Source organism: Emydura macquarii, unplaced genomic scaffold (assembly GCF_026122565.2).
Source record: "Emydura macquarii macquarii isolate MOO-44397 ecotype Brisbane River unplaced genomic scaffold, CSIRO-AGI_Emac_v2 contig_1551, whole genome shotgun sequence".
NCBI lineage: Eukaryota > Metazoa > Chordata > Testudines > Chelidae > Emydura > Emydura macquarii.
This window is the reverse complement of record NW_027131688.1, coordinates 3,415,516-3,427,970: the sequence shown is the minus strand read 5'-3', so window position 1 is coordinate 3,427,970 and position 12,455 is coordinate 3,415,516. Positions and strand designations below refer to the sequence as shown.

Below are 12,455 nucleotides of genomic sequence, written 5' to 3'. Positions count from 1 at the left end.
TGTGACGGAAAGATCAGAAGAAGAAGAGGCCAATATGGCTCCATCTGGAGCTCTTTAATGACCTGAACATCAAAAAGGACTCCTACAAGAAGTGAAAACATGTATAAACTGCTAAGGAGGAATACAAAAAGAATACCATAAGCATGTAGGGACAAAATCAGAAAGGCTAAGGCACAAAGTCAGTTACATTGAGGAAGGGATAAAAGCCAGTCAAAATAGGTTCTTCAGGCCATGTCTATACTGACGGTGGCAAATTCGCCGCCGCCAGATCGATCTTTCTGGATCAATTGAGCGGTCAGTGTAGACCCGCTCAATCGATCAGGAAGTCAATGCTAGTAAACCACCCCCTCAAGTAGCAAAACGCTGCATCGACGGGAACAGCAGCGCAGCGTAGACAGCGCGCAGAAGGGAAGCAGAGCAGTTGACGTGAGTTACACAAGCTACTCTGCGTAGTTTGCATAACTCCCGTCGACTGCTGCCGAATCTCCAGGTAAGTGTAGATCAGGGCTTAGATACATTAGGAGCAAGAAAAAAAAAATGAAGAAAATCATAGGTTCTTTATATAGCGGGGAAAGAAAGCTAATAACTGATGAAATCACCAAGACTGAGGTGTTTAATACTTATTTTGTTTCAGTCTTCATTAAAAAGGTTAATGGTGACCAGATACTCAACACAATTAATATTGACAACAAGGGGGAAAAGACAGGAAGAATAGTAAGAGGCCAATATGGCTTCATCTGGAGCTCTTTAATGACCTGAACATCAAAAAGGAATCCTACAAAAAGTGGAAACATGGACGAATTGCTAAGGGAGAAGGAACACAAGCCAAAATAGGGAAAGAACGGGTTAAAGAATATTTAGACAAATTAGATGTATTCAAGTTGGCAGGGCTTGATGAAATTCATCCTAGAGTACTTAAACTAGCTGAAGCAATCTTGACACCATTAGGAATTATCTTTGAGAACTCTTGTAGGACAGGTGAGGTCCTATAGGCCAATATAGTACCTAACTTTAAAAAGGGAACAAAGAGGACCTGAGGAATTCTAGACCTCTCGGCCTGACATTGATACCTGAAAGATACTGGAACAATTTATTAAACAATCAATGTGTAAGCACCTAGACATTAATAGGACTATAAGGAATAGCCAGCACAGATTTGTCAAGAACAAATCATTCCAAACCAACCTAATTTCATTCTTTGACAGGGTTATTGGCCTAGCGAATGGGGGGAAAGATGTGATGCATCTTGGTTTTAATAAGGCTTTTGATACAGTTCCACATGACATTCTCATAAGCAAACTAAGAAAATGTGATCTAGATTAAATTACTATAAGGTGAGTACACAACTGGTTGAAAAAACCATACAGAGTAGGGATGTAAAATAACTTCTGTTTAACTGAAGTAAGTATTAGTCTTACCGTTAAGACTAATACTTATCAGTTAACTGGTGGCATGGGCTCTCCGTCTCCATGGTGACGGCATTGGGCCAGGACAGAGCCGACCACACTGCTGCTGCCCAGGGAAGTGGAGATCCACAGGTCCTAGATGGGGATCCCCCACAGCCAGGCTGGGGGCGCTACCCGCGGACAGAGTGTGAACACAAAATTATATCAAACAGTTAACTGATATAATTTTAATCGTTTAAATGGTTACCTTTTGTAACTGATATTTACATCCCTACATCAGAATAGTAATCAATGGTTCACTGTCAAACGGGGATGACATAGCATATCTAATGGAGTTCTGAGGGGTCAATTCTGGGTCTGGTGCTATTTAATATTTTCATTAATGACTTGAATAATGAAGCGAAGAGAATGCTTATAAAATTTGTGGCTAATATTTAGTTGGGAGGAGCTACAAGAATTTTTGAGGACAGGATTAGAATTCAGAAAGACCTTGACAAATTGGAAAATTGGTCTGAATTCAACAAAATGAAATTCAATGAAGACAAGTGCGAAGTACTTCACTTAAGGAAAAATCAAAAGCACAATTACAAAGTGGGGAATAACTGGCTAGGTGGCACTACTGTTGAGAAGGATCTGGGAATAGTGGATCACAAATTGAATATAAGTAATCAATGGGATACTGTTGCAAAAATATCATTCTGGGATGCATTAACAGGATTGTTGTAAGACATGGGAGGTAATTGTCCCACTCTACTAGGCATTGGTGAGGCCTCAACAGGAGTAGTGTGTCTAATTCTGGGAGCCACACTTCAGAAAAGATGTGGATAAACTGGAGAGTCCAGAACAGAGCAACAAAAAAGATAAAAGGTTTAGAAAATCTGACCTATGAGGAAAGGTTAAAATAATTGGGCATGGTTAGTCTTGAGAAAAGACAAGAAAGGGGGGACCTGATAACAGACTTCAAATAGGTGAAGGACTATGACAGAGGACAGTAATCAATTGTTCTCCATGTCCGCGGAAGGTAGACAGGTAGTAATGGTCAAACTGCAGCAAAGAAGATTTAAGTTAGATATTAGGAAAATGAGAATAGTTAAGCTCTGGGATAGGTTTCCAAGAGAGGTTGTGGAATCCCCATCACTGGAGGTTAACAAGAAGTTGGACAAACACCTGTCAGAGATGGTCTAGGTTTACTTGGGCCTGCCTCAGTGCAGAGTACTGGACTTGATGATCTTCCAAGGTCCCTTCCTGCTCTACACATTGCTATGATAGCTAGCATACAAAGACTTACTCTGAAACCCCGTAAGAAGTTCATCACATTATAACTGAAGAAGTGTATTCACAGGAAAAGTCCAGTGAATAACTGTATACTATATTTATTAGATATATTACAAGAATTTTCAAAGTAGTTTTTAGATTACATTTGTTTCAGTACCTCCAATCACAGTGAATAAAGTTAACATCTCAGTGGGACATATCTGACTGTTACAGAATTGTACTTTCCGGGAAGAGCTTTCACTGACAGACTAGGGTTGAAACAATATATTTTGAAACTTTCCTTTTCAGTATTTTCTAATTGCAAAGTTTTTCCAAAATATGTTAATATTAAAACATTTTGGATAATTTAACAGTTGATTTCACAACTGTAAAGCTTACTAAATATCCTCTCATCCAAATATTTAAAGAATAGCATGAAAATTACAAGTATACTGGCTGGCCTGAATTTGTCCTCACAAACACTGACTGCCCTGACTCAGTGAAATGTTAATGGCAGATCTGCTCCAGTGTGCGATTAAGTTGCACTCTTGTGGCAGTTGCCTAGAAGAAATACCTAGAAAAGGAGAGAAAGGAGAAAACAGAAAAGGGGGAGTAGAGGTGAGGAAAGAGTATGATTAGTAAGAAAGGAGAATGGGGAAGCTACCTATCTCAAATCCCATCACTCACCGAATTTTTCTTTGGTACTGCTAGTGGCTTTAACAGAGATTCCATCTTACTTTGCATCCAACTGTAAAAATGGTAGTTTCCCATTTAGTGATTTTCAGTTATTTACTGATTAAAATATTTCACACTCACTTTGATTTAAATAGCTATCTACGATAAGTTTTTCCCAAATGTGTCAAAGATATCTTAAGTTATATTAAGTGTAAATATATAGCTTATACAGACTTGCAAGTTTAAATGCAGGATCTAGAGATGCAGTTAGATTTCAGTTTCTGTCCAAGTCACATGGGTAGCAAATACAGGAAAGGGGAGAAATAGGTGGTTTCACAACAGCTTACCAAGGTTTTCTGGCAGGCAGCTGAAAACCTTTGCATTTTAATTACCCAATAGTAATATTATCAAAACATGATGTTTTTGGCAATATGAACTTCAAAAATCTATCAGAAACAGTTAATGCCTATAGTCCAAAAGCATCAATTTGTATGCAATTTACAGAGCAAATAAAACCTCAAGCAAGTCTCAGTTCTTATGCAGTTTTCACTTCAGCTACAGAACTATTAGCTACTTTTGTGGTTGTCAAGCAAGGTCACATAGAAACATTCTTGTTAATATATAAACTACAGAAAAATCTTCATACAGTATCTGAATGTATTCTTCAGTGCCCTGAAAACTGCAGTAAAATGTATAGTGTCATTTAATGTAAAACTATGGATCAATGTATGAAGTTAGTATTTATTTTGAATTGTGTTTGGTTTCCTCTAGCAGTTTTAAGCCATCTATTAAATCTCAAGTTTGAAGGTACACTGTATGGCTATGGAAAATTGTATTATTTCTGTAGATGGCCAATACACTAATAGATGCTAAGAGACATGTTTCCTCATTTATACACTAATCTATAAAACATATTTTATAGTTACATTGATGAAGCTAATTGAAATCTTGCTGCTCTTACATACTAACATTTGAAGGGGCTAGGGAAGAAATTTCTAACAAGCCATAAAGTTCACATTTGTCAAGCTATTGTACCTGCCTTCCATTATCTGAACAGACATTTGATTGTGATCCTATTGCTCTACTTCCTCAAAGCATTACTAAAGTAATTCATGTTTTTAATTTGAAATGTTTAAATAGTTTGGACACAATACACTGTTAAAAGCAGCTAACAAAATTGCATCCATCTGATCACATCCAGGCAGTTTAAATATTTCTGCATTAACCCTGAAACATTTCCATCCTGCCTACTTTGTACTTTTTAAACCAGTGTTAGGACCTAAGAAGTTTAATCCACTTATTGTGATACTCAGGGTCTTGTTTATTTACTTTTACAAAAATAAGAGTTTAACTACAGAACTAGAGTGGGATTTTTCCAGCTTTGTTGCATAACTGCTGTAGCTTGTTTTAGCCTGTCCTTCACTTTTACTCAGATGTGTCTTGTTTATGTTACAGATGGTCATAAATAAAAAGATACAGATTTTATTGTCTATGGTGCACATGTGGGTCCAACTTTTCAAGCACATAATGTGCTTAGCACACCTATACTAGTATTCTTTTTTTAAACCTGATCTAACCTGCGCTTACACATTCTGAGAAATGTTATTTAATCCAGGTAGGTCTACTCTGGCCTTGCCAGATTTTGCTAGGAACTTGTTTGGAGCTCTTAATTGAAGTGTGGAGTTCAGACTTTTCTCCCAACTATTTGAAGCACAACTGAGTTAAAGAATTGTTTTTTAAAAAGCATTTAAACAGTATCAATCAGATTTTATTTCCTTGCTGTTATATCGTCATAATCCTACTAGTTTCTTAATGGAAAGCAGAAAATGACTTATATAAAACAATCAGACTTTAAAAAAAAAATTCAGAATTTTCTGTTCTACTTCAGAATCTAGTTATTCACCTTTGCAAATCATCTTGAATCCAAAGCACGGCTATCAATGTAACAGCAAAATCATAAGATATAATTTCTATGTCTACAAGGACTAGTTAGTCCAAGGTGCAAGTTGGTAAAGATATTAAAAACCAAAAGGCTTTTTTAATTAGCTTTCCAGTAACAAATCACACATTCCTTGCCCAGCTTTAAAACATGGAACTCGTTGTACAAAGAATCTCATCATAACTTTGCTACCTAGAAGCTGTCAGCCTACAAGTGCTGTTTGAGGGTACATCTACCATGCAGCTGGAGGTGTAATTCCCAGCCTGGGCAGATGTAGACATCTGAGCTTTGACTGAACTAACATGCTAAAAAGAGCAGTGTAATTGCAGTGGCGTGGAAGGTAGCACAATCTAGCTACTCAAGTACAATCCTGTCCAAGACCCTAGGCACATGCTCACATCACTGGGGCTACATTACTGTTTTTAACATGCTGGCGTGATCAAAGCTAACATGCGTATGTCTACCCAATATGGGAATTACACTTCCAGCTGCAGTACGCTCTTCAGTGCGGGGAAGGTTTCCTACCATGTGTCTGAATAGCGTCTAGTATAGAGATGCCCTGATGCCAGTTGAGCATCTCAGTGCTACTATAATACAAATTTTTAACAACACTAGACTCAGAGGGTCTTAAGAGTTAGTTTCCCATGGTTCCCACTGGAGGCCCAAGACCAAGAGTGAGAATTAACAACATAAGATGGTTTAGAATTAAATTGTAAAAACAAAACAAAACAAAGAAACAAATGAACAGCCACATCACCCTTCCTCTCCCCTCCTCCCCACACACACCACAAGAGGCATTTAATTATGAGCATCCTGGGTGCACTTGAAAATGTTTTCCCTCCCTTGCCCCATCACTGTGTGCATTTGAAAATGCTGCGATTGTGGCTGGCCCTGCAGAGAACAGAAGGAGCTCTCCCTCTTGTACACCAATCAAGGTAATCACAAACCTATTCTCAGGGAGTACAAGGACCAACGCAGGCTAAATGCCAGTGCATGAAACACTGAGGTCTAGCAGGGTCATGGCTCCATCCTCTTTTGAAACAGGTGATGAACAGCACCAGTACATACTATACCTCTAAAGAGATGTTGGAGTTACCTGAGCCACTCCCTTGTGCCATCTAAGGCATTTTAGCCTGCCTGTGTACTCTAAGTAGAATGCAGGAGAAAATGGGTACAGTACCCTTTCACACTACTACCCCCTCACTGTAGCTATGCTTAGTGTAGGCACAAAAGAACTCTTACTTTCCAAATCAAAACCCTCAAGTTACCAGTGCCAAATACAGAAAAGAAAGTAACATGACTGAGACCATCCTGGCACCCATTACAGAAATAAAGTTTGATCTACACATAGAAACTGCACTGATTTAATTAAGCTGATACAAACTTGTGGTGGACACTTGTTTCAGTTTATCTTAAATCTGTTCTAAATCTATTTAAATTAAACAAAAATAAGCCATGCTTAAGCCAAAATGAGTGTCTACACAAGGTTTGCAGTACTTTAAAACTGAATTTAATTAAATGTGTGACTTTCTCATGTAGATAATCTCTAAGATTACAGATCTGAAAATAGCTCCAAATTAAAAACGGTCTTCTAAAAGCAAAGATGAAAAAATAAAAATTCTTAATATGGAGAGCAAACTATCCCTTCAAGGTGATAGATGACCAACTTAAAAAGAAATAGAGCATTTGAAGAAAACATGTTACTACATCTAGCAATTTTGAACATGTATGAGCCTCATCCAATAATAAATTCTTGAAGATCTCTAGGAAGAGCGTCTATTTTTAACTTCTTAAGTCATTTGAAATTCATAACTAGCAGACTGCTTATTTATTCTTTCTGAAAGAATAAGTATACCCTGTATAATTTTTTTTCACAAAGATGAAACTTCTGTATAAAAACACAATACTGTTTCTTTTGTTTTTCTTATTAAAACATTAAAGGAGAAGTCCAACAAGATAAGTGATTGCTTCCATGATGCAGACATCTGTCTAATAGAACCTGACTGAGACCAGCTAGGCCACTGAACAACCATCAGGTGGCAGCCACTTCTGTTCATTGTTAGCCTGGACTGTATTTGAACAGATTACTTATAGATGAAGAATGTCACCTCTCAGTCAGCTCATACAGTATGCAATAATTTTTTTTGCTAGGTAATGCTTTTTAAAGAAGAAAAAAATCTATTTAACAATACACTTACAAAGCAGATAAGAATCTAACGTTACATTTTCACAGGAAGGAAGACAAGCATTTGATTCAATACTCATAGTATAAGAATAACTTCTGTGTAAGTGTAGCAATGAAATGGATAGGTTGACAATTGTACAGATCATGTTAATAGTCTCACACCAAACTACTTAAAATAAGCTGTCAATTTAGTTTAGGCCCAAAAGCAGGTTTTGCAAGTTTCATAATGGGATAAGATACCATATAGCTAGATGTTTTTAATTTAAATCATAGTTTAATTTTAAACATTACCTCATGTTGTGAATCCAAACAACAATTTGAAGCAAGTGTATCAAGTGATACAGTAGTAACAAAAACTTGAAGCAAGCACCAAGTGATACAGAAATAACAAAAAATCTGTTTGGCTATCTAAGCTAAATAGAAGCAAAAAGTCAACAGCATCAATAATGTAAAATTAGCTTAACAGAGTACTTGTCTTAGTAGTTAGAGGCATTAACAACAGAGGTATGGATTTTGTCACTATTTCTATAGTGACATTAGCTTTTTAATAGTAAAAAAAAAAAAAAGTAATAACTCACCCTGATGTAAGCATTCTGAATTTCTGCTAGTTCTTCACCAAGGGGAACAACAATTTTTTCAACTTGTCGCTCATGAGAGTACGGCTGAATTTCTGGGGAATCTTCAGAACACAGCTCTATCTGTGCTATCAACAGGTTGGAAATAACTTCTTGTAAAGCCTATGAAGAAGTTACAGGAAAAGAGTCTCTTACACAGTATTTTTCTTAATGTCACATCCGTGCTGTAAATCAAGGATATATGAAAGTTATCCTCTACACAGGGACTATAAAATTATTTGGAATAGTAAAGAAACACTATCTGTATTGAGGGACCTGTGGAGAGCAATTCATTTTTCAACTGTCTCCACTACAACTAGGAGCCCTGATTTATCATTTCAGCCATTTTAAACATCAGATAAAATAATGTATACAAAAAGTAGTCAGGAAAATGGCTACCACATAACAAGTAGATCAATCATTAAAATAGTGATAAAAATACTTAATGTAGGTTTCTGACTAAATGCTAACTTTTGAGTTAGAATTCTAAGACCATTTGTTAAATGTTTTGCTATAAAGACTATCTGCATCAGCTGCCAAAACCCTAACTCATGCCACCTTATCAGGCCAGCAGTCCTGATAAGGTGCATTAATATGAGAGGGACAATTTGTGACATTCAGTATAAATGTGGCATGAGTTTAGATCAGTGAATTTAGGAATTCCTTGCTTCCTCCGATATTATTTGGGAGAACGTGGCGTAACACATTCAGACTAGTACTGTATAGCAACACTAACTGCAGAAGCCACTTGAGCCTGACAAGGACCATGAAATTCTAATCAGCAAATGGCAGCTGCCGAAAGAGCCTAATCAGATGATGATCACTGGGGACAGGGGTGTGGAGTGGAGGCGGCTCTTTGTAAGAAGATGGATTGGGGAGGAGTGGGGGGGCGGAGAAGGATGAAACACTATGTATGCAAAGAGGGCACCATTGAAAGCATGCTAATGTGCAAAGGCGATCCAGAGGAAAAGGTGTAAAGCAAAGAGATAATAGTCTTTTGCGCAAATGAGCTGCACTACAGATGAAAACAGCCATCACAATAAGAAGCCTTAGGTGAACACTGCCCTGAGTCTTGGTTAATTTTTTTCTTGGATCAAATACCATAGCAATTCCTCTAAAATATTTCTATCAGAAAGTTAATATAATTAGCATAATGGAGAAGTACCACCACAGTCAAAGTGGGAAGCATTATAAACTGTATGTGGAAATTTCTCCTTCAGAAATCCTTTAAGGCTAATTCCTCCTGGCAAATAGTAGTAATAGATCTTGAATTTCCCCCTTCCAGCATGGTGTTTTTGTATAATGTGTTATCCTGTCCATGAGGGCATAAGGACCGTGAGTGTTATCAGATGTGGGACGCTATGCCTACTTGCAACAGAGTTAGTGAAGCACTATCAACCTCAGCCAGACTGCTTTGTTTCTGTTAAATCTGAAAATGAACTACCCATCAGGAGATGGCATGGAAACATAGAACTTCCCTGCATTTCCAGATCTATAGTGTATACAGGAGAGCAAAAAGAAAAACTGAATAGTACCAAACTTTTTTCCTAAAAACATTACTTCCATGTCCAGTTCTTAATTTTTAAGTGGAAATAATTTGGGAAAATTCATACAATCACCTTACTTTTATTTGAGAATAAGGTGCCCAAAACCCTTAAACTCTGAAAATTCCAGCTTTAATTGTTCAGACACACTGTGCTAGATAGAGTAAAAACGATTTTACTATGAGTGCACATTCTTCTCAATCAGTGCAAACAACTGCAAGTTCATCATCATGTACTATTTTTAGCACACAAAAGTATGCTAGGCACTTCACTGTACAAATAGAGAAGGTCTTTGCTCTGGAGAGTTTACAATCTAATTTCAGACACAATAAAATGAAGAGAACTGTAGGAAAAACGTTATAGCAATAAAAATGCAATTACTCAAAGGCTTATGCATAGCATAGTGGAATAATCTTTATTTGGTGCATTTTAATAGGTTTCACTGCTTTCTATGGTATGTGAACTAGTACTAAAAATAGCTTCTATTGAAGCTACTCTAATTCTCAGTCCACTCATGCAGTACTTGACTCACCTTTGTATCACTGCCTGGTGTGGCACTCAGAGCCAAGATTCGAAATTCATGTGTATATTTACTTAGTTCCTTCACAACCTGACAAAAAAACAAGTCACATTAATATTAATAACTTAAAGAGGAAAAGCTCTTCCTCACAATGGTTTACATATGAGCAATTAAACTGTAAATGTTCAGCAAAGTATTCTCCACAAAATTAAGAGTCTAGCCTAGAAACAGAATCCAACAATAAATGATACTCAATCCCCTTCTGCCCCTCCCCCCCCGAAGATTATGTAGCTTCAAAAGCCAACTGCACAGAACTAGAACTACTTGAGTAAGCATTGAAAAGGATTATTACTGGATTCAGCTAGTGTATTTACAGCATATTAGCCAAATAAGCTGCCAAAAAGAAAATCTGGAGGGCCACTCTGAAAGCAAGCATTTGCAAATTGAGTGCAAAACTAGCGTGAAATGATGATGGAAGAAAACGGTAGGACAAAGGAGATGGAGTAGGTGGCAGAACTGCATAAATCCACATGCACCCATCTGCCTGGCATTGCAAACTTGTTTTTATGACAACTGGGATACTGGCAAGGTGTTCCTTTGAAGCCACCATATTCCTGTTCTGCCTCCAGATCAGCCCATAAAGGCAGGCCAATACACAATTAATGTCCACGGCTGCAGGTTCAAACTGCAGCCTGGCAGCCCAAGCATCTATTGTCCTACAGCACTTAGCCAAGCAGATGTGGTCCAACTCCAGAGCCATCGGTAGACATTCCACTGTGACCAGCATGCAATCTTCTGCTGAGTGGGGAAAAGTGCGTGAACCCCTAGAGCGGCACACAAAAGGGCCATAAATATCAAATAGAAATTTTAAAAATACAGAAAACAAAAATCAACTGATTGAAGAGCACAAGGGAATTAAATATACACATTAAAGAGTGATTGATAGCCATGCCCAAGGCAAGATAGGACAAAGAAAAAAGCATTTGTGAAGCATTTTCTATATCAGTTCCACAGCAAAGGAGACTAACAAAGGAAGTTGGGAACCACTACTCTCAATCAAGTAAGCTCACAAAATTCTCTATGAAACATGAGTCCTGTTTCCACACAACGCAAGCGAACAATCACCACAATGATTAAAAAAATGTTACTGTGGACTCTAACAGAATAAAAAGTATTTCATCCTCTGTCAGAAGCTCAGAAAGCAGCACAACCTGTACACTTACATTGTCACAAAATGAAAACAAATTACTAAAGGGTTTGAAATTGGCGAGGATGGCAGGAATGCGGCAGTGCAGCTATGATGAAGAACCCTGTTCTCTGCTTTAATTCTAATAAAAATAGAAGTCACTAATGTTTTCCTTTATGTGCCCTATTAGGCAATTGACTTCTTGTCGTTTTCCTATGCAAAGATCTAATAGGGAACCATCTTGTGTCACATCAGTTCATTGCAAATTTCTCAGTACATGACATGCTTCCTAGCTTTAAAGCCAGGTATTGATAGATAGGAATTTAACAACGATACTTCAGTGCATTTTTCACTGCCCGAGACAAGACCTCATCTGAAGGCATGACATTGGGTCAAATTAGGCTCAGAATTTAGTTCAATTTAAATAAAGCTTTTTCAGAAATATTGTTTATTTTGCACTCTAATTTTTCTGTCACTGGGTCTATTTACATTTTTAATTCCTTGATGATATATGCCAGGCAGACTGCAGTAATGAGTGTGCTCAGAAACATGACCATAACCTGTAGAAAAAGCCCCACTCTGCAAATGCATTTTTAATTTCTTACAATCTAGGTTTCAAAAATTAATTTCTCAACAGAAAATGCAGTTCTATACCCCAACCATACAAAATGCTAATCTCCCCATCTACTTAAGATTTCATAATACAGTTAGAAAACTCAGCATCTTGTGCACATTCTTTTTGCATGTACTTCGTCCATTACTCATATCAAGGCATTGTTAGCCATAAAATAATGTTTCATCTTAATTAAACTGAGGATTTTGGTAAGAAATTAAGAAACTGCAGAGCAATCTGCCTACTGTAATATATTTGTACTTGTTATCCATGACTGCACAAAGAAATGGCTCATAAGACTGCGGAGTTCACATTAGTCCACCATTACCTGGCAGTAGGCATAGTTTCCAAGAGCTTTGTGGGCTTCATCAATAACCAGACATTTTATTTCCACAGCAGGACAGGTTCCACGAGAAAGATCATTTACCATTACTTGAGGGGTAAGGAAAAAGACCCTCTTATTGTGCCAGATTTCCTTCCGATTGAGAACATGGGTGCCCCCTGAAAAAAATAAGCAAT

The 12,455-nt window shown here is 37.4% G+C and overlaps 1 protein-coding gene across 3 annotated transcripts in view; it reads right to left on the bottom strand.

Annotated features, from left to right (window-relative positions):
- The window catches only part of FANCM (FA complementation group M), a 128,402-nt gene that overhangs the window by 108,754 nt on the left and 7,193 nt on the right, over nucleotides 1–12,455 (bottom strand). For all 3 annotated transcript variants that reach the window (XM_067554712.1, XM_067554711.1, XM_067554710.1), the window contains exons 2-4: nucleotides 12,265–12,437; nucleotides 10,150–10,227; nucleotides 8,038–8,196 (exon numbers count right to left, since the gene is read on the bottom strand). In XM_067554712.1, the coding sequence (XP_067410813.1) occupies nucleotides 8,038–8,196; nucleotides 10,150–10,227; nucleotides 12,265–12,437 (410 nt within the window). The remainder of the gene's footprint in view (nucleotides 1–8,037; nucleotides 8,197–10,149; nucleotides 10,228–12,264; nucleotides 12,438–12,455) is intronic.